A 23956-nucleotide genomic window follows, 5' to 3' on the forward strand; every position below is an offset into this window, starting at 1 on the left:
CTCCTTTACATCCTTATTACAAATCCTAAATACCCTCATAACCATGTTCAGAGATCTGTACCCTTTATTTACAATCCCATTTATGTGATTAACTCAATGAAGATTTTTCCTTAATTTAACACCTAGGTACTTACAGTGATCCCAGTAAGGAACTTTCACCCCATCCATGAAGTAATTAAAACTGAGAGGGCATTTCTTATTTGTAAAACTCACAAGTTAACTTTTAACCCTGTTTATCATCATACCATTGCCTACTGTCCATCTCACAACATTATCGGTGTCATTTTGCAGTTGCTCACAATCTTGTAACTTATTTATTACTCTATACAGAATAACATCATCCTCAAAAACCCTTATCTCTGATTCCGCTTCTGTACTCATATCATTTATACACTGACTGACAGTGACAATGCAACACCAAGGAAGAGTGGTTCGAAAGGGATGAAAGTTGGGGAAAAACCAGAGTCGGCATGGAAGAATAATTGATGTTTATTTCAAACCGATATGCAGGTTACATAATGCGCACGGCATCGACTCAGTAGGATGTAGGACCACCGCGAGCAGCAATGCACGCAGAAACACGTCGAGGTACAGAGTCAATAAAAGTGCGGATGGTGTCCTGAGGGATGGTTCTCCATTCTCTGTCAACCATTTGCCACAGTTGGTCGTCCGTACGAGGCTGGGGCAGAGTTTGCAAACGGCGTCCAATGAGATCCCACACGTGTTCGATTGGTGAGAGATCCGGAGAGTACGCTGGCCACGGAAGCATCTGTACACCTCGTAGAGCCTGTTGGGAGATGCGAGCAGTGTGTGGGCGGGCATTATCCTGCTGAAACAGAGCATTGGGCAGCCCCTGAAGGTACGGGAGTGCCACCGGCCGCAGCACATGCTGCACGTAGCGGTGGGCATTTAACGTGCCTTGAATACGCACTAGAGGTGACGTGGAATCATACGCAATAGCGCCCCAAACCATGATGCCGCGTTGTCTAGCGGTAGGGCGCTCCACAGTTACTGCCGGATTTGACCTTTCTCCACGCCGACGCCACACTCGTCTGCGGTGACTATCACTGACAGAACAGAAGCGTGACTCATCGGAGAACACGACATTCCGCCATTCCCTCATCCAAGTCGCTCTAGCCCGGCACCATGCCAGGCGTGCACGTCTATGCTGTGGAGTCAATGGTAGTCTTCTGAGCGGACGCCGGGAGTGCAGGCCTCCTTCAACCAATCGATGGGAAATTGTTCTGGTCGATATTGGAACAGCCAGGGTGTCTTGCACATGCTGAAGAATGCTGGTTGACGTGGCGTGCGGGGCTGCCACAGCTTGGCGGCGGATGCGCCGATCCTCGCGCGCTGACGTCACTCGGGCTGCGTCTGGACCCCTCGCACGTGCCACATGTCCCTGCGCCAACCATCTTCGCCACAGGCGCTGCACCATGGACACATCCCTATGGGTATCGGCTGCGATTTGACAAAGCGACCAACCTGCCCTTCTCAGCCCGATCACCATACCCCTCGTAAAGTCGTCTGTCTGCTGGAAATGCCTCCGTTGACGGCGGCCTGGCATTCTTAGCTATACACGTGTCCTGTGGCACACGACAACACGTTCTACAATGACTGTCGGCTGAGAAATCACGGTACGAAGTGGGCCATTCGCCAACGCCGTGTCCCATTTATCGTTCGCTACGTGCACAGCACAGCGGCGCATTTCACATCATGAGCATACCTCAGTGACATCAGTCTACCCTGCATTTGGCATAAAGTTCTGACCACTCCTTCTTGGTGTTGCATTTGCTCTGTCAGTCAGTGTATATATATATATAAGAATATAAAGGTCTACAATAATACTTCCCTGAGGAATTTCCCTTTTAATTATTACAGGTTCAGATAAAGCTTTGCCTACTTTAATTCTGTGAAATCTATTTTCTAGAACTATAGCAACCCATTCAGTCACTCTTTTGTCAGGTCCGATTGCACTCATTTTTGCCAGTAGTCTCCCATGATCCACCCTATCAAATTCCTTAGACAGGTCTATTGCGATACAGTCCATTTGACCTCCTGTATCCAAGATATCTGCTATATCTTGCTGGAATCGTACAAGTTGAGCTTCAGTGGAATAACATTTCCTAAACTCGAACTGCCTTCTGTCGAATCAGTTATTGATTTTGCAAACATGTCTGATATAATCAGAAAGAATGCTTTCCTAAAGCTTACATGCAATTCATGTCAAACTTACTGGCCTGTAATTTTCAGGTTTATGTCTTTTACCCTTTCCTTTATACACAGGGGTGACTATAGCAACTCTCCATTCATTTGTTATATCTCCTTCATGTCAGCAATGATCAAATAAGTACTTCAGATATGGTACTATATCCCATCTCCTTGTCTTTAATATATCCCCAGAAATCTTACCAATTCCAGCTGTTTTTCTATTTTTCAACTTTTATATCTTATTGTAAATGCCATTGTTATCATAGGTAAATTTTAATACTTCTTTAGTGTTATTCATCTCTTTTATCTGGACATTATTATTCTTGTAAACAAAACTCTTTACATACTGCTGACTGAATACTTCTGGCTTTTGAGGATCCTCACATACACACTTCTCTTGTTCAATAATGATTCCTGGAATGTCCTTTGTGGAATGTGTTTCTGCCTTAAAGTACTGTACATATACATACCATTCCATTTTTCACTAAAATTTGTATGACTGCCAAATATGCTTGCCATCATGTTATCCTTAGCTGACTTCTTTGCTATATTCAATTTCGTAGTAAGTTCCTTCAATTTCTCCTTACTTCCACAGCCATTTCTAACTCTTATTTTTTTCCAGTATGCATCTCCTTCTTAGTCTCTTTATTTTTCTGTTATAATAAAGTGGGTCTTTACCATTCCTTACCACCTGTAAAGGTACAAACCTGTTTTCGCATTCCTCAACAATTTCTTTAAACCCATCCCAGAGTCTGTTTACATTTTTATTTACCGTTTTCCACCGATCGTATTTCCTTTTTTTAAACTCCCTCATTTCTGCTTTAGCAGCCATATGGTACTGCCTAATAGTCCTACTTTTAAGACTTTATCACATTTATTTTTAACTACGGCAAAAACATCTTTGTGACCATCCATTACTTCGGTTTTTCTACAAAGATCATCTTGATGTACCCATACCTGATTTTTTGCCCTCCCATACACTGCTGGGATATTTTCGTTATAAGTGGTTGTTAAAGCCTCTTGCAGATAGTATGTAGAGTTCACTTTCACATGGTGAATGATTAACTTGCCATTGTAGCAGTATCCAGTGATGATCATGAAATCCCTTGGAAAATTTTTGTGGCATTCTCTATAGAATGTTTGATAAAATTTTTAAAAATCTGTTGGGAGGTAGTGAATCATGCGGGTTTTTTTACAGTCACTAAGATACACATATGCTTTATCTAGTGTTACCACATTTTTCCATCTGTCCCTGCCAGATAGCCCTCATACAGCTTTCTTGCATTAGTGCAACATGTTGAAATGTGACGAGGTAATGCGAACTTGGGGCCTATGCTGCTTTTCTAATTGCAGGTCCTTGTTGTTTATGGTGTTAACTATTGAGACAGACATCCCCAACTTACGTGCGATAGTCCTCATGGGGCAGGGTTACCACCTGAGACCAGGGCCTTCACTTTCCTCACCACTTCTTTTGTATGGCTGTTGGTTGATCATGGATTTGCCTGTTTTTCCCCCCCCTTTGGAACGGCCTTTGCTATTTTTATACAGTACAGCACTGATCCTGTTCTTTGATATCAAGAAATCGCGCTTCTTGCACATTCCTTGGATTTCAGAATAGCTATATTTAGCATTGGAAAAGGCTGTTATGTAGCCCTCCTAGTAAGGCATAATCTGCTTCAGCATCATCACAGCTAATGTCACGAAACTACACACACGTTTTCAGCACCAACATGAATCATCTCAAGTTGATACCAGTGCCACCAGTGGTCTTCAAACTCGTCACCAGGGATCCCAAACAACCTTCTGCATCACTCCATCAACACAGTAATTAAAAGTGAGTGAACTTTTCCTTTTAGTGAAACTTACAACCTGATTTTTCTTCCTATTTATTATCATACCATTGTACATCTTACAACATTGTCTAGTTTTTTTATTCACTTACAGTCCTGTAACTCTTTTACTATTCTATATAGAATGGCATTCACATTAAGCCTAACCTGTCATTCCAGTTCTTTACTCATATAATTTATATATATATATATAAAAAGATACATATCCAATAATACTGACCTGTGGAACCTCCCTCTCTTAATCATTACAGGTTTATAATGCTTCACCTGTTTTAATTCTCTGACTTTCTGTTTTCTAGAAATATAGCTACCAATTCAACCACTCTTTTGTCTAGTCCAGTAGCCCTCATTTCCTTCTGTAGCCTCCTGTGATCTACCCTATCAAAAGCCTTGGCTAGATCAATAGCGATTTAATCCATCTGACCTCCTGAATCTAAAATATATGTTATATCATGCTGGAATCCTACAAGTTGAGACTCACTGAAATAAGTCTTCCTAAACCCAAACTGCCTTCTGTCAAACCTGTTAGTAATTTTGAAAATATATCTAATATAAGCAGAAAGAATGCTTTACAAACAACACATGTCAAGCTGATTGGCTCATAATTATCCACTTTATGTTTACAACCCTTTCCCTTGTACACTGGGGCTGCTATTAGAACTCTTCATTAATTTCATGTCACTCCTTCATGCAGCAGTAATCAAATAAGTATTTTAGACATGGTACTCTATCCTAAACCTCAAAACTCTACACACACATCAGTACTGACATGAATTATCACTTCCAGAGGTAAAATATTCCCCATTTGGATCTCTGGGTAGGGACTAAACAGGAGGGGGGAGATTATTAGGAAGATGAATACTGACAATCTCTGAGTGAGAGTGTTGAAAGTTAGAAGTTTGAATTAATGTGGTAGATTAGAGGATCTGAAGAGAAAAATTGGATAAACTAAAATTAGATGTAGTTGGTGTAAGTAAAGGATGTTGGCAGTAAGAGCAGGATTTATGGCCAGGCAACTACAGAATTATAAACACAAAATCAAAAAGGGGAAATGCAGGAATTGGTTTAATAATGAATGAGATAATAGGGCAGCAGGTAACCTACCATGACCAGCATAATAAATGAATTATTGTTTTCAAGATAGACACCAAGCCAATGCCCACCACAATAGTGCAGGTCTGTATGCTGACTACTTCAGCAGATGATGAAGAAATCAAAAGAATATATGAAGAGACAGAAGATTTAATACAATATGTAAAAGGAGACAAGAATTTAATTGTGATACGAGACTGGAATGTAGTTGTAGGCCAACGAAGAGACAGTAATGCCGTAGGGGAATTCAGACTGGGATGAAAGAAGGAAAGAGGAAGTCAGCTTGTTGAATTCCGCACTGATCGTAATTTAGTCCTTGTTAATACTTGGTTCAAACACTAAAAATAACAGTTGTTCACATGTATAAGACCTGGAGACACAGGAAGCTATCAAATAGACTTCATTATGATTAGGTAGAGTTTCAGAAACCAAGACGTTCTTAGGAATAGACATGCACTCTAACTGCAATGTGCTGGTCATGAAATGTCATTTGAAAGTTGAAGAAATTGAAGAAAGAAAGAAAGAAAGAAAGAAAGGAATACAAGAAGATGGGATCTAGACAGTTTGAAAGAAAAGAGTCTGAGGGATTGATTCAAGGAACATGTTGCACAAGTACTAAATAAAAAGGCTGAACAGTGCACATTAGATGATGAGTGGACAGTTGTGAAGAATTACATCAGTATGGCTGATAAAGAAAAGTTAGGAAATAAAGTAAGATAAAGTAAGAATCAGTGGATAACTGGGGAGATGTTAGACCTGTTTGATGAATGGCAAACATATGCAAAAAATTAGTAAGGCAGAAAAGAGTGCAGCCAGTTGAAGAATGAAGTAGATAGAAATTGCAGATCAGCTAAGGAGGAAAGGCTGAGAGAGAAGTGCAAGGATGTTGAAGGTTGTATTGTTGTAGAAAAGGTTGGTGTTGCATACAGGAAAATCATGGAAACCTTTGGAGAAAGGAAAATTAGGTGTATGAATATTAAGAGCTTGTATGGAAAACCACTTTTAGGGAAAGAAGACAAGGCAGAACTATGGCAAAAACATATTCAATAATTTGTATCAAGAGAAAAAAGTAAATAATAATGTTCTGGAACAAAAACAAGCTGTTGATGCTGATGACATGGGAAATCCAATTTTGAGGCCAGAATTTGGCAGAACTTTGAGAGACATAAATAGGAACAAACTACATGGAAAGACAAGTTGAAGCTGAATTGGGAGAAGATCAATTTGGCCTTGGAAGAAATGTTGGAACATGTGAAGCAATTTGACTTTATGTCTGAGAGGATCGAATTAAAAAGGACGAAGACATGTATATAACTTTCATACTGTAGATTTAGAAAAGGCATTTGCTTATTTTGATTGGACCAGACTATTTGAGATTTTGAAGGTTATTGGTGTAACATTGCTGACCAACTTCAGCCACATTCATCATTTTGCACAGCTTTCTTTCTGATGTTTGACATCCGCACACTGTCACTGCTGTGGGACAACTTTCAGCTGATTACCTGTGTCAAACCTGGATGACGTCAGCGACTCATCGACTCTACATTCTTCATAGACGTTCTCGGCGTTTCTAGTGCCATGTGTCATGATTTCTCTTGTACCGTCCGGCTCCATGGCTAAATGGTTAGCGTGCTGGCCTTTGGTCACAGGGGTCCCGGGTACGATTCCCGGCAGGGTCGGGAATTTTAACCATCATTGGTTAATTTTGCTGGCACGGGGGTTGAGTGTATGTGTTGTCTTCATCATCATTTCACCTCATCACGACGCGCAGGTCACCTACGGGAGTGAGATCGAAAGACCTGCACTTGGCAAGCTGAACATGTCCTCAGACACTCCCTGCACTAAAAGCCATATGCAATTTCATTTTTTCTCTTGTACCTCCCCTCTCCAACTGGCCTATATAAGCAGCACTCTTTCCTTACTACTTCGAGGCGTTCTTCGGCTGTTGGAGAGAGGGGAACATCTTTGTGCTATGCTAGTGTAAAATTTCACCTAATATTCGACCATGAGGTATTGTTAACTTCACATGACTGTGTTTTTCGAGTAGAGAGAAGTGGATCTCTAGTTCCTTTAACTTATCCTTTTAACAAATGCAAAGATGTATTTCAACGATGTTCCTGCTACGAGGGAAGCAGAACATGTCAGTGTCTAGTTCAGTGCCACAAATGATTGCAGAAGTGCATTAGACTGCCCATGAAGACAGTTTTCGAACCTTTGGTGAAGTCTGTATACTAGTGGGAATCAGTCATGAAACCTGCTCCAGAATTCTAACAGAAGATTTACTAATTCAATGTGATATATCAAAGTTCATGGCCAGACTCCTGAGTGGTAGAACTTTGTATTTGCTTGGATCTCAAACAACAATCTTCCAATTCATATGTTATTACAGGTTATGAAATCTGAGTTAGCAGGCGATTGACTACATGGTTTGATTCACTCAGCTGTCAATTTGCATGCGGGAGATATGGGTTCGAACCCTACTGTCAGCAATCCTGGAGATGGTTTTCCATTATTTCCCATTTTCATGCCAGGCAAATCCTGGCACTGTGCCTTAATTAAGTCCAGAGTCATTTCCTTCCCACTTGTATCTCCTATCACATCGTCACCATAAGACCTATCTGTGCCAGTGCAGCATAAAGCAAATCATAAAGGAACCTGGGTTTACACCTACAACCCAGAAATGAAATTCCAATCTGGTTAGTGGAATTCTTGGTTGCCAGCGTTTCGCCCTCGTGTGCTAGGGTGGGCTCATCAGTTGGTACCTAGCACACCTCCCAATACGCTGGCTAGTGCATACCGTGGAGGCCACTGCGTAGGCTAACTGGAGCCACCGGCAGTGCCAATGCACTAAGAGACTTTGTCTCATTATCAAAAATTGATGCCTGCTTGGCCATCAGATGATATAGATGTTGATTCCCATAGGGAATCTGAAATATTTGTCCTGAATGAGTAAATTTATAATACCAATAGAAATGGTCCATTATTGGACATTATAAATTTTCCAGCTAACTCATTCTTGGTTGCCAGCGTTTTGCCCTCGTGTGCTAGGGTGGGCTCATCAGTTGGTACCTAGCACACCTCCCAATATGCTGGCTAGTGCATACCGTGGAGGCCACTGCGTAGGCTAACTGGAGCCACCGGCAGTGCCAATGCACTAAGAGACTTTGTCTCATTATCATAAATTGATGCCTGCTTGGCCATCAGATGATATAGATGTTGATTCCCATAGGGAATCTGAAATATTTGTCCTGAATGAGTAAATTTATAATACCAATAGAAATGGTCCATTATTGGACATTATAAATTTTCCAGCTAACTCATTCTTGGTTGCCAGCATTTTGCCCTCGTGTGCTAGGGTGTGCTCATCAGTTGGTACCTAGCACACCTCCCAATACGCTGGCTAGTGCATACCATGGAGGCCACTGCGTAGGCTAACTGGAGCCACCGGCAGTGCCAATGCACTAAGAGACTTTGTCTCATTATCAAAAGAAAGCAAGGCAGTCAAAAGCAACACCAAGAATTTCAGATGGTGAAGGAATTTCAACTTCATTGCAGCCTGTTTTAAATGTGCTACGAGAAAATGACTTTCTGGAATGCTTCTGATTGTGGTAGACATATGGAATTGATGTCTAGCCTTATAAGGGGCTACTTAATAGGTGATGCAGGCCAGTAGTATCTAAGGTACGCATGTTTTGTTAAGATTCTATCAAATCACTTTGAAACATATACATATGGGTACAGTATTGTTTATATTGTGGTAACTTGCCAATAATTATTAATGGGTGATACTCCAACCAAGATAAATGCTGGGACTGTACCTTAATTAAGGCCATGGCTGCTTCCTTCCAATTCTCTCTCTTTATTGCCATAAGACCTATCTGTGTCGGTGCGAAGTAAAGCCAGTTCAAAAAAAAAAAAAAAAAAAAAGAAAAGCTATTACCAAGTATGAAAAATGTTATGAATGTTGAAGTACATTATTGACACTTCAGTAGATTTGAGAAAGTTTTACTGTACGTAGACACAACTCTATTTTTACATATTCTAAAAGATTATATAAGATTTTGAGGATGTTCTTGTGGAATAAAATATGTCATTCAGTTATTAATATGGTCTTTTGCAGGTATATTATAGAGGTATATAATAGTGTTCTAAGTGTTATATTTCATGCTTTGACAGGCTGAAAAACTTGAAGGTTATATGTGTGTACATGTATCGATAGACTGAGTATAGAATCAAAAAGACACCAGATAGATTTGCCCACAGTTTTTTTTTAATTATAGCCCATATGTTGGCGTAGGGATGTGGCGACCCCATCACCCAGTGGGTAACCACTGCAATTAGTGCATAACAAAATATTAATGCAAAGATCGATGTAGGCCTAGCAAGCCAGTGGTAGCATATTAACATCGCTTACAACAATCAAACGACTGAGCTCGATAGCTGCAGTCGCTTAAGTGCGGCCAGTATCCAGTAATCTGGAGATAGTGGGTCCAAGCCCCACTCCCGGCAGCCCTGAAGATGGTTTTCCATGGTTTCCCATTTTCACACAGGCAAATGCCGGGGCTGTACCTTAATTAAGGCCACAGCTGCTTCCTTCCAATTCCTAGACCTTTCCTATCCCATCATCACAAGACATATCTGTGTCAGTGTGACGTAAAAAAAAAAAAGCAAAAGAAACGAGCCTCGGATCGAATGGTAAACCAATACCAAAAGTGACAAAGCCTTTGTGCAGATCTGTCAGGTATGTCGGCCAAAATAGCTCTGATAATAAATGTTCAAAGAAAAATTTAAGAATTGGGACTATTAATGTAGTATCTTTACAGAAGGATGCAAGAATTCTAGAAATCACATGGATAATGACAGAGAGAAACATACCGATAATGGGACTAAGTGAAATAAGAAAAAAAAGGGAGTGGTCATAAGGTGCTGGATAGGGGATATAAAATGTGGTGGTCAGGAAGAGACGAAAGAAAAATGCAATAATAGTGGCTAAAGAACTGGCCAACAGAGTACTCATTGCGGATTATGTTTGCGACAGAATAATTAAAGTTCAATTAATGATCAAAGGAAATATGAAAATGAAAATCCACAGCCTGTTTCCAGTCATTTAACGAGGTCAGGAATGGAATGAATGAAGCCCCATCTAGCGGCGAGGATAGGAATGTGCCGGCTGCTAAAGCCTGTCACACTCCTCTGGGGCGATGATTAATGAATGACAAATGAAATTATATTGGAAAGTGTTGCTGGAATAAAATATGACAGGGAAAACCAGAGTACTTAGAGAATAACCTGTCCCACCTCCACTATATCCAGCACAAATCTCACATGGAGTGACCAGGATTTGAACCATAGAATCCAGAGATGAAAGGTCAGTGCGCGGTCGCCTGAGCCATGGAGGCTCATCCTTGATATAATCCAGGTTTAAGCTCCTCAAATAGATTGTGAAATAGATGAAAAGGAAGAGTTTATCACTAAACTGGAGGATGCTGTAACATCTAACAAGACTGTGATTATAGGAGACTTCAGTGCTGGAGCTGGAAATGATAGAGGAGGATATTAAACAGTTATAGAAAGGCATGGAGAAGATCATGGAAATGATGAAGGGGAGATGTTATTAATAGACATGTGTCTGAGAAATAAATGGATCATTGGTAATGGATGTTATAAGAAGAGAGATAGTTACAAGTTTACCAGGTACAGTTGGAACTTGCAACAGAAATCCATAATTGATTATATTATAATAATGGAAGAAATCAGAAGATGCTTGACAGGCATGAAAGTGATACCAAGCGTTAACCTTGACGGTGACCACAGACTATTGGTGGGGACATTGATGACATTCAGAAGGGGTAAATATGGGGGGAAAATACAGGCAAAAATCAAATGCTAGAAACTGAAAGATAGAGAAATCCGGGAGATACATAGGGAAAAGATTAAAACTCATCTTCCTAAAAATGAGAGGAAGGATGTTGTGGAAGAATGGAAAATGTTCAAACAGGCTTTAGTCAAAGTGGCAGAAGAAACCTGTGGAAGGACTTCAACAAAAGTCAGACACAAAGAAACTCCATGGTGGAATGAGAGAATTGCTGATGCAGTCAAGAAGAAGAATAATGCGTGGAAAGAATGGTTCAGAAACAGAACAGAACATAATAGAGACAAATGGAAATGACTAAGCAGAGCAGCAAGGAAAGTGATAACATTGGCTAAAAAGACGTCTTGGGAAAAATTTACAAAAGAGATAGAAGAGAATTATAAGAATGACAAGAAAATATACTGCATATTAGGTAACAGAAGGAAGCAAAAAGTAAATACATCAAAAGTCATCAACAAAGATGGAAAACCTGTGTGGGAAGAAAAAGAAGTTTTGAAAGTATGGAAAGAATACTTCCAAATCTATATCAAGAACAAAATGAAACAAATGAACCCAAGGAAATAGATGAAGATAAAATAAATACCTCTATTACAGTGGAAGGGATGAATAAACAACCAGATGAAATAGGAAGAGAAGATCTACAAATGTCGGCTGTAGAAAAAGCTGTATTAGAAATGAAAAATGGCAAAGCTCCTGGAGTAGAGATCACAATGGAAATGATTAAAGCTGCAGGACCTACTGGAATGCAGCGGCTGTATAGAATAATGAAGATGGTATGGACTGATGGAGAGATTCCTGATGATTGGACAAGAGCAATTATTGTACCTATTTTTAAAAAAGGTAATAAGGCTCTTTGTGAGAACTATAGAGGAATAGCATTACTATGTCATTACATGAAGATTTAAGAAAATATAATCTTATAAACAATCAAGAACAAGATGGATTCTTAATTAAGAGATGAACAGTGATGATTTAGACCTGGAGATCAACTATTGATGCCATATTTACAGCTAGACAAGTAGTAGAAAAAAAATGGGAATTTGAGAAAGACATCACAGTTGCATTCATAGATATACCAAAGGCTTATGACATGGTTAGAAGAGAAGAGATATGACAAGGACTGAATAGAATGGAATTGTCAAGAGAAATGCAATTCAGAATTAGAAACATACATAACAAATGTCTAAACTGTGTTATAATAGATGGCAAAAAATCAGAATGGTTTAGAACAGACAGAGGAATTCGACAAGGAAGTGTACTTTCACCAGTGCTCTTTAATACAGTGATGGAAGTCATAGCATATGCAGATGATGTAATGATATGGGAAGAAAATGAACAAAAATTGGAAGAACAACTAACTACCTGGCAGAGGGCAATTGAAGAAGCAGGCATAGAAATAAGTTTAACGAAAAGTGAGGTATCAGTAGAAAAAATTAACATGTTAGGTATAATGGAAAAATTCTTAAAGAAGTAGATGCTTTTGAATACCTAGGAAGTAAGCTGACTGGGAAAGAAAACATCAAGGAAGAAATTTCAGAGAGGATAGGAAATTACTCAAATTTTTATTACTGTGTATCAGACATAATTAGAAATTGGAAAGTACCTATCAAAGCAAAAATCATGATATTTAAATCATCTTATTTGCCAAGATTGACCTATGGATCAGAATATTGGACCTGGACAAAAAAGATCTGAGTAGATTACAAGCGACAGAGGGACCGTGAGTAAAACAAGGAGGGATAAGATAAGAAATTAAACCATACGAAACATGCTATAGATCAACCCCCTAAAAGAAACTATGAAGAGAAATAGGCTGAAATGGTTTGGCCACGTCAAAAGAATGGGAGAGGGAAGATTACCAAGAAGAGCTCTGGAATGGACAAAATCTGGAAGAAGACCAATTGGAAGACAATGAACAAGATGGAGGGATCAGGTGCTGGATGACATAAATTGAAGAGGACTACAGTGGCAGACAGTGATGAATGATAAAATGTGGGAATAAAGGGAAGAGTGGAAGTGGCTCTGTGAATGACCTGCATAAGCAGAAACATATCAGGAAGAAGAAGAAGATAGTCCATATCATAGACACTTCGACATTGGATGCTGGCCATCCACTTAGTCCTTATGTTCACAGGGTGTCAATTAGGTGACACTGAGCTGGCCATGGAAGTTTTGAAACATGCTGTAAATACTCATGGAAAATCTGAGCTGCATACAGGTAACATTATTTTTCTGGAAAACATTTTGGTGCTAATGATAGCAGATAGAGTGACAGGATTTCCCATTGTATAACTGTGCAGTCAGTGACTTTCATACCCTCGTATCTGTGATGATGCCATAGCTCCCCAGACCAACATGCCAGTAGAACAGGACATGTGTCTCTCTATTGTTGGTTAGTGTTCTAGCACCCAATTGCTGACTTCTATGCTTTGGTATGGTTATCATCTGGTTCCTTAGTCAGCATGAGCAATAGTGAAGATGTTAAGATTGAACACACAGAGATCTCTGAGATCGTATATTTATCTGGGTGGTGGAAAATGAAGCCATTGGATCTGTTTATGCTCTCTCAGGGACATCTAGAACTAGTATGGCATGTTTAAGCACCCCTATTTGTCTATCGCTTCCAACATGATCAATATGTGGAGTCAGGATAGCTCATATGGTGAGCAGTTTGGTCCTCCATCTACCTTGGCTCTCGCAGCCCACTTATACAACTTCTCAAAATTTGTTTCTTTATCATGCTGATGCCTGTGCATTTTTTTAGAGATGGCTATTGCTCAAGGGTCACGCTTATGAATCACTGCCCTTTTCTGGGGACTGTTCATATAACCCACACAGAGTGACTGAAATGCCATTGTAGTATGTATATGCATATACTATAACTAGAAACTGCAGTCATTAGCACATTTTCCATCTGTCCAGCTATTTCCTAACTTTCAGCATACCAAATATTGTTTCACAATGTGAGCCCATTTTTATGTCAGTAATTTAGATCCTAATTAGCTAATTTGTAATACTATATACTTACAAGTATGACATAACAACAAATTTATATTTTTCATAACAAAGAACAAATTGGGTGATGAAATAAACAGTTACATTTTCCATGCCCAGAGTCAGAACTAACTCCATATTCAGTAGGTCTAAAGCAAACCTTTATAAAAATATGAAATTTTAGTGTGACTTTTCTTAGTAAACTCCTCATATAATTATAATTCTGTATTCAGCAGATCTAAATCAAACTTTAATAAAAATATGGAATTTTGGTGTTCACTCTTTTTATTACACTCCTCATATATTTACTCTTGAAATGTTATCTACTACACTCATGTTCATAAAAACCAGAACACCTTGAAAGACTGAAGATAGGAAGTTCACATTCACAGGACATGTGCATTAGTATGTTCTGAAGAAATAGTTAGCATTTGAACCATGTCGGCCCTCAGGTTCAAGGTCCACATTGATATCTTGGCACACCACCACTGATTGGTAAAATGTGCCTGCGGCTCTCGTTGTTGCTATAAACCCAAGGTAATGGATCATTGTTACTTGAACAGACATGCAGGATGCCTCGCAGACATATGCAAGAACCGCACCACCAAATGAGTGAGTTTGAAAGAGGGCGCATTATTGGCATGGGAGAACATGATGCATTCATCCAGGAAATTGCTGCTCATGTGAGACGAAGTATGTCGGCAGTGTAATAGGTGTGTACAGAATAGTTCACAGAAGGCCATAGAGCACAACGAGATGGGTCTGGTCCCACCACTGAGCGCCCCCCCCCCCCCCCCCAGAGAAGATCAACATTTCATCTGAATGGCATTGCAGGACAAATCTGCATCGTCGTCCTCGGCTCTGGTGCAACAGTGGAACAGTGTAACACATCGTACACTATCAAGAGTGACAGTTCGTCGCTGTTTATTACAGTATGGGTTACCGGCACGTTGTCTACTTCTCCGCCTACCTTTGACTGATGTGCATAAACATGCTAGACTGCAATGGTGTATGGAACGACATCACTGGGGATAGGAATGGCAGCAGATAGTGTTTTTGGATGTAACCAGGTTATGTTTGTTTGAAAATGATAGCCTCATTTTGGTTCACTGGAGACAGTGAGAGAGGCATCACACTGACTGCATTTGCACAAGGCATATGGCACCAACTCAAGGCCTTATGGTGTGGGGTGCTATTGAGTACAACCACAAATTACAGCTGGTGCATGTTCAGGGCACTGTGACAAGTTTGACCTAAGTGAATGACATCCAGCCTTTCTGCACGACACCCCAGACACCATATTTCAGCAGGATAGTGCACGATCACGTGTTGCTGCATGAACATGTGCCTTCTTTTTGTCACAGGATGTCAGGCTGTAGCCCTGGCCCGCCCGATCACCGGACTTGTCGCCAATCAAAAATGTGTGGGATATGGTGAAACGACGGGTGTGCACTGTGACCCAATGCCAACCACCAAAGATGAACTGTGGAACCAGGTGAATGCAGCATGGGTGGCTATACCCCAGAATGCCATTCGCGCTTTATACGCATCAATACCATCACGCATGGAACAAGTTATCAGTGCCTATGGAGGACCCAGTGCCTACTAGGCAACAGGACACATGGTGAACCTAAGTGACTGAAATGCTAATCATTTTTGCAGAACATACCAATAAACATGTCCTATGAATATGAACTTCCTACCTCTAGTCTTTCAAGGTGTTCTGTTTTTTATGAACATGAGTGTATATCTCACATTATCTGATCTTGTTGGTCAACAGGTCCCCAGTCTGTACAATGAATTGTCATTTACTTGTATGGCATATATTTTGCCAAAGTTCATATTCTTCCTGTGTAATGTAAAGTAGCCTATATAATAATAATAGGTGTTAATTTAACATTTATTTTGTTGATCTTTACATACTTTTTGTTGAATCTAGTCAATCTGAGGAACATGGCTGAAGAAGAATTTGAAGTTGTTCACTGCAAGCCAGAACTACCAAATTTTATGGGTGAAGAAGAAGTAGAAGACGTTCAATGTAAATCAGAAGTTTTTATGAATCATGATGGAGCTGAAGTTATCAGTTGTGAGCCTGAACTTAGAAATAATATAGACGAGAAGGAAGTTGAAGCCGCTAAAAGTGAACTGGCATTTGCATCAGTCGATGTATCTATGGTTTGTTTTTGTTCTATTATCCATTAACTTATAGGATATATCAAAGGAGAATTGATCAGAATAGCTGTTCCTTATAATATTTCTCAAACCAGGAATCAAGAGATGAACTCTCTTTATATTTTAGTTCAGTAGTATTTCAAGAAACTGCTATTCTTGTAATGTATCAGTTGTCCTTCTTTTTTCCTCATTTCTTTCAGTGATATGTTTTCCTGGTTATAGTGTGGTGTTTGTATTGCATGTTTTCTGGATCCACTTTGTGATCCATGTCACATTTTATAATGTTCCCAACAAAATATTAATAATAATTATAGTTTGTTGGTACATCAAATTGGATTGCTTAAAAGATACAGATGTTGGTGTGCCCTGCCAATAACCTTAAAATGATTGTCATAATAGAGAGCCAAGGACTTATAGTAATGATTCAGCCTGCTGCCATGTGGCTAAACACTTTCAGTCACAACATGAAATAGTCAGATAGTGAAGATCACTTCTACCCAATTTTTAACACGTTATTGAAAGAAGACCTGCAATATGATAGGCATATGGACCAGAGAGCACAAAAGGGTATTTCACAAAGCACCACTTTTGAAATGGGCTTAGTTGCACCAAAGTTCCACTCTTCAGAGTTGGGAACATGTTAGTATTGCGGTGTGATGAATGTACTGTATGTCTCTTTTATGTTTGAATTATTATGATACAAGGCTATGGTGGTTGTTGCTGAATCATGTAAGAGGCTCGAGACATCTTCATCATCAGCTCTGTAAAGTGAGGCCATCGGTGCACCATTTTAAGTACAATGAACTCCTCCATCTAGTTCGTGTTTCAGGTGTCTTTCAAGTAGGAGGGAGTATATGATAGCTGAGTAGCCTTGTCTCTGGTTTCTTAACACGTGAGATGCACTTTGAATCCTGGCCAGTGCATATGGAAGTTTAGAATTTAGAATTCTTATCCCCATGGTTCAGATTCCAGATAAAACTATAAGCTGGCTTTGGATTATATAATGTGCTAGGAATGCTAGTTGTACCTCTACTTGACTCTTGTCTTACAGTTGACTGTCAGCTTACCAACACCTTGTGATGCACAACTAATGCTGTTGTCTTCAGGCACTGTATCTGTGTGGCAAAACAAACATTCTATATAACAGTCTCACTTTGACTGGTATGCTAATTCCTTTGAATTGAAATAAATAGAAATATTTTGAACATAGAGTGAAGTACAAGAACAAGTATTTGCATACACAGAGAGGACTTTAAGATCTACTGATGCACAAGTATTTGAATTTCATTCTACATAGCTTCATCAAGTATGGTATCTTCAGCTAGAGGTGTGCCTTGAGCCTTAATGGACTTCCAAATCCAATGCATGTATGAGCCTGAGAATGGGACTCCCCTGAACAAATTGATTCATACACACTCACAGTGATCCTTTGTATGCTTGAGTCCAAGCCTGTTAGAGCCAAATCTGAGCCTTTCGAGCCGTTTGTGGCAGGCTCACTGAGTGGATGGAGAAAAAAAGCTGTGCTGAGTCTCAGTTAGCAAAATAAGTTTCTTGTAGGCTTCTGGCTCAGTTTTGACTCAGAGTTGCAGCCCAAACTCAAATGAACAGTGTTATCAAATCAAGTCATTCACTTTGCATGTATTAGTATGTTTTCAGCAAGCAACAGAAATAGCTGCCAAGACAAATTTTGATGCCTTAATTTATATTCTCAAAGAATTTTGAGATTTCTATGAGAGCATAATAATTTAGCCTTATTACTGTAGTACTCAATCCTGAGTAGAAATGCAAAAATGTAATTTTCCTTCTTTTAAACCTTTCCTTTTTTTATTTAAAGTGGGTTTTATTAGCCTTGTGATTGAACGTTTTCTATTGATTCAGGACAATCTCTTTAAACGTTTTTCCAGGTATGTTGTGAAATTGTTTTGAAAAATAGTATGAACATTTTCTATATTCTCATTATAAAGAAATATTTTATGAAATACTATTTTCTTTTAAGAAAAATATATGAGAAATTTTAAGATTCACAGAAATTTTAAAAAAATTATTATTTTTTAAAATCCAGTATTATGAAGATCAAAAATACTGCCTTTTTGTTGTAAAAGAGACTAGGTAAAATTAAATATTCAATTAATGTGTATTTAATCAACAAATCAAATGACAAAAGCACAGACATATTCCTCATGAACAAAAATATGCATAGGCCTACTAGTTATTAACCCAATGAGAATCACAGTGCGATATATTGCATCTCGCTGGAATTAGCTCTGTGGTTACAATGCAGTATATAGTGTATCAAACTTCTGAGTGTCATTTCTTTGCTTCTCTATGTCTTTGAGTAATGATTAAAAAATATATGGTATCAGCCATTTATTGGCTACTTTACTGAATTGTGAACTTGTTCGTATTCTCAATGGAAGTGCTGTAGAAGTTTTTGTATGTGACTGTCTACCGTTTTGGGGAATCAACTGCTAGCTGACAAAAACAGCTGCTCACGGTCATGCTGAAATAGTACTACATAGTGAGAAAGTGTTAGAAATTTCAATGAATGATAGAAATGAGAGTTCTGATTTTGCCCATACAAATGAAGTTGATGAAGACTTCCTTCCTGAAAATATTGTAATTGATGGTGATGGAATAAGTGATAGTGACAAAGAAGAACTACAACCACCATCTGCATCGTGCACGGTTCGTGGAAAATAATTAATCCAGGAATTCCACCCTGAGCATGAGTATTAAAGTGGACTGATATAATTGTTTAAAGAATTTGTTCATTTCTAGGAATTTTTTTACTAATGGGTTGTGTAAATAAACATACCAAAGAAGAATAACAATACTGGTCCACTGATCCACTCATCCACAATCCTATATTTTTTCGGCTCATGCTTGGTAATTGCTATTAAGCAACAAGCTATGAGCTTTGAGGAATGCCACACAAAGAAAACCTAACTGTGAACATTGTGTTATCCTGCGATCTTCACTCTTTAAATATATAACTAGGCTATTCAAAAAAGTGTACTATGTTCCTGTACAGTAATTTATAGAGCATTTTATTTATGAGTGTGCGAAAACCGATATTGTGGAATGTATCAATGCTCCGAAAACCTGACTCAAAGGGTAACATTTTGTATGTACGTACTTGCTAAATACCAATATGAGACCAAAAAAAAAAAAATCAAAAGTTTTATTTCCCATGAAAATAAAAAAAGGCTGTAATATATATATCTACATTTTTGTGAATGAACAGGACATCATCTGTGGGTTCAGGAGAAAAATTTATCCTCCTTCTTGACTATAAATACCCCACAACATTGAAGTTACATTCACTGGCAGAGCTTCTCCCCGGAATATAAACAACGACACAAAAAATGTGTTACAAAAGAAAAGTTGCTCCCAATCAGCCAACCATTTCAACAGGTCACTTCTTTTTAAATTTTTACAATCTGTTTTACTTTGCACCAATATAGATAGGTCTTATGGTGATGATAGGAGAGGAAAGGGCTAGGAGTGGGAAGCAGCAATGGCCCCAGCATTGGCTGGTGTGAAAATGGGAAACCATGGAAAGCGCACCTTCAGGGCTGCCGACAATGGGATTCAAATCCACTGTCTCCCAAATGCCCCAAACCATGTAGCCACTTGTTCGGTCAGGTCATTGTTGTTACTGTTTTGAACACTTAAGTAATCTATTACCTTATCCATTGAGTTAAGCAACCTGGGTTGTGCCCACTTGTTAAACAATGATCTATGCTTTAATGGTGGGGGTGGCAGTAGAGGATGAGAGGTGAGTCAGAAAGACAACCTGGAAACATGCTACATTTGGGGAGAATAACATTTTGTGGAAACGACAGGAATTATTTGTTTTTAAACATCAGTCACATTAATTGGAAATAACAGTAAATGCATCATTTCTTCCCATACCTGGCAGTGGCACCTTCATCCCTGAATGCTCCTTCTGATGTATATGCCATCTCTTTCAGTCTCACTTCTTAGTATTTTCCAGTGCACCGGGTGAGTTGGCCATGCGGTTAGAGGTGCACGGCTGTGAGCTTGCATCCGGGGGATAGTGGGTTCGAATCCCACTGTCGGCAGGCCTGAAGATGGTTTTTCCACTGTGGTTTTCCATTTTCACACCAGGCAAATGCTGGGGCTGTACCTTAATTAAGGCCATGGACGCTTCCTTCCAGCTCCTAGGCCTTTCCTATCCCATCGTCGCCATAAGACCTATCTGTGTCGGTGTGACGTAGAGCTACTAGCCAAAAAAAAAAATTTCCAGTGCGTATTCTGTTTGACATATTTGTCAGTTCAGTTTCATCTGAGTTTGACACAGCTACTCAAGACAAACAGATTAAGCATGCCCTATTCCAACTAACGACACCTAGTGACAGTCACAGTCTGCTGTGACCATTCAGTGCACTAAGGAGTAGCTAAACATTTGTCACTCTAGCGGTATTACCTGAAATAAACTTCATCATAAAGCCTGTATTGTCATAAGAATATACTTGTGAAATCCTTTATCAAACACTCCACCTACAAATTATTTGTCTTTATTTTAAGACAACATTATTAAAGTTCGGGAAATGTTTCATCCTCTTTAAGGACATCCTCAGTCGAAAATACAGTATACAAGATACTTTAAAACATAGCAAGGACATTAAACACTTTGAATGTTGACTGAAAGTTCAAAATCACATGTGTCCAATTAAAATGCAACGAATTTGATGTCATGTTGTGACAACTACTAAAAATATGAGCATCTTCAAAATAACACAAATTGTGATCTTTGGTGAGACTGTCATTGTGATGATAAACTTATGCACATGTTATTAGCTGCTGTAAAACTATTGGTAGAATGCACAGGTTTCATGTAAATCTTAGTTACCTCATGAGTGAAGGGACAAGTAGGTGGAAACTCTGATTCAAACTGCACAAGTTGATTGATGGGCTGTGCCACAATAAATGTTGAGGGGCCTAAAAATAGGAAATAATTAATAAGCAAAAATGGAAAGGCATATTGAAACTTTGACAAATATGTGGGAACATCTGGCTACTTATGTCCTCACCCATTCTGAGCGACCTAGTTCACCTTGAGTGCTAGTGCTAACTGAGTGCTGTACTGGGAATTGCTTGTGCGGCAAGCTGCCTTGGAGGGGAAATTGTGGAGGGTTTTATCGAGCAGGGAGGTAAGAGAGAGTGCTGATCTAATCTGACGCCTGGGCATGAAGAATTTATTTCTTGAATAAGTATATTTAACTCCTCTGAGATTTAATTTAAGTTGTGAGATGGGTTGCATTTCTTATCTATGTCTATAAAAATGTTTTCCAAGATCTTGAGTGAACTGTCTTCATTCATAGGATTTATGTGGTTAGTAGGGCTAGAGTTGTACCATGAATTTGTGATAGTTCTGTTAATTCTTTGTCCAGAGAGCTAATATCTGTAGAGATGATAATGATGTGTTCTTCTAAGAAGGCTGTAAATCAAGGGTCTTTGATTGAACCCTGCCAACTGTGGTCCAGTATTTGAGTACCCAGGCTCTCTCTGTCACAAGCCAGGACAAAAAGTCAGTGATAGGGAAGTAACAACTCTCTAAAAGACCTTGGTCCAGCTGGCTCAGCTGGTAGTATTTTGCAAGGGTCCATTTTCAAGGTTGCAGGGGAGAAGACAATGAACGATTTGGATGGCAGAAGTGGACTTGCCATCTCAACAGCAGACAAAGCAGAAGAACTATTTTCACTTAGGAGTATATATACTATGGTGAAACAGCTGCAAAAGGCATTTGTACTCTAGAAGTGCAGCCTTATTCAATGACTTTTAGCAGGTATAAAATGCACCTGCTGCCTTGTAAATGAATTAGGGAGCCTATTAAAGGCTAAGGGAGTTAACTCTCATAGAAAAAACCTGATTGTGGTGGCCCTAATGAGTCAGCAGAAAAGGTAAAAAGGAGAAAGTTGCTTTCAAAATGAAACAGACCCTTGGAAATAACAGAAAAACACAAACTATGGCCAATTCTTTTTATACCTTTGGAACAAATGACAACTTCTAGGAACCCAAAGCTAATCCAGAGAATGATAGAAGAAATAACACCTGCATTAGACAAAATAAAAGAAGTGTTCAAAGACTGTGGATTGGAACACTAAATATTGAAACACTAACTGGAAAGGTGAAGAAACAACAGATCTGATGGAAAGAAGGAAATTGGATTTGCTCTGATTGGCAGAAATAGGATGGAAAGCGGAAGTAGGAGAAGGTTTTAAATTAAATTACATCCGAGCTGTTCCCACACATGTACTATCAGGGAAAGATCTGGGGATCTTGCTGGCCACGCGAGTACCTCAACATCACATCTTCTGAATTTTACAGTGCCTATCCCCGTGTTTTATTTTGCCTCTTCAACTGTTTTTGTGGGGACTTGATTTTTAATTTCTTTCTTAATTATGCATTGTTTTTTGCATTTTATTTGGCTGATGATGAACCCGGATTGGGGTCGAAACCGGTACCACTTCCACTTATAATTAAATAGGAATGTAACACTACATTTTGTATTTATTTGTATTGAATAGGTTGAACTACCTTATTTATTATTTCAATTTCATTGTGATACATCTCAATATGGAATACGGAACATTATGAAATTTTAATCTTTAAATACCTCAACATCACTCAGAGAGTCCATAGAGATATGTGCCGTGTGTGCATGAGCACTGTCTTGTTGAAAAATGGCACCACAATACTTTTGCATGAGAGGTATCACATGAGGATGCAGGATGTCTGTAACATGTTTCTGATCTTCATCTTCCCTATGCTGACCCATTTGCAGTGATTCATAGATTCCTCACTGATATCTATCTTGGGCCCACTCCCTGAAGGAAACACTTAGTACTCATTTTCCTTCCCCTTAAATTAGTCCACCTGTCTTCTGCAACTTCTCCTCTTCCTTCCCCTCCCTCATGCCTACCTACCACACCCTCTAAATTGATTGAGGGAGAGCTATCTTCATTCCTGTCCACTGTTACAAGTCTAATTATCTCCCTTAAACTTGCTATCTCTTCCCTCATCTTCCTTAGTTCCTACTCACACCCACAGTCCTTACACCTGCCTCACTCAGACATTCTTTTAACTCTTCAGACTAATGTGAAATAATGTGGAAATATGAACAGAACGTCAGAGGATGAAAATAACATGTAATACACAAAGATTTCACAACAGTAATGCAAGCAGGAAACTAATTGATACAATGACCATACTACAATATTATTCTATGGAGACGAATCCTAATTATAACATACGAGGAATAAGAGGCTAACTCTACAAATGTGTAGCTACACTAAGTATGTATAGACAGATTATTATTATTATTATTATTATTATTATTATTATTATTATTATTATTATTATTATTATTATTATTACTATTATTATTATTATTATTATTACTTTGTAACAGAAAAAGCAAGGAAGATACTGTCTAATAAGAATAACTATGCTACAGTTCTAAACTGCAGTTAAGTCTACCCTAATTACAATAGAATTCAAGTAGAAGCTACATTTCTAGGTAGATTTTCCCCTCCTTCACAAATATTTTGCAATAATAAAATAATAAATAATGAAATAACTATGCTACAATGATGCTTAACTGTGTTTAGGTGTATCCTAATTGCAATAGGTTATTATTCTTTACAAACAGACATGAAAATTGCCATTAAATGTTGAAATTGAGAAGAATTACACAACAAATCTAAATATGTAGACAGATTTTAATAATTATTGCTAC

General features: G+C 38.9%; 1 protein-coding gene across 6 annotated transcripts in view; it reads left to right on the forward strand.

The window, feature by feature from the left end:
* Positions 1-23956, forward strand: part of LOC136885986 (uncharacterized) — a 188654-nt gene that overhangs the window by 55451 nt on the left and 109247 nt on the right. For all 6 annotated transcript variants that reach the window (XM_067158714.2, XM_068230979.1, XM_068230959.1 and 3 more), the window contains one exon: positions 15959-16194. In XM_067158714.2, coding sequence (XP_067014815.2) covers positions 15973-16194 — 222 coding nt within the window. In that variant the 5' untranslated portion in view covers positions 15959-15972. The remainder of the gene's footprint in view (positions 1-15958; positions 16195-23956) is intronic.

Source organism: Anabrus simplex, chromosome 1 (genome assembly GCF_040414725.1).
Source record: "Anabrus simplex isolate iqAnaSimp1 chromosome 1, ASM4041472v1, whole genome shotgun sequence".
In the NCBI taxonomy this organism is placed as follows: domain Eukaryota; kingdom Metazoa; phylum Arthropoda; class Insecta; order Orthoptera; family Tettigoniidae; genus Anabrus; species Anabrus simplex.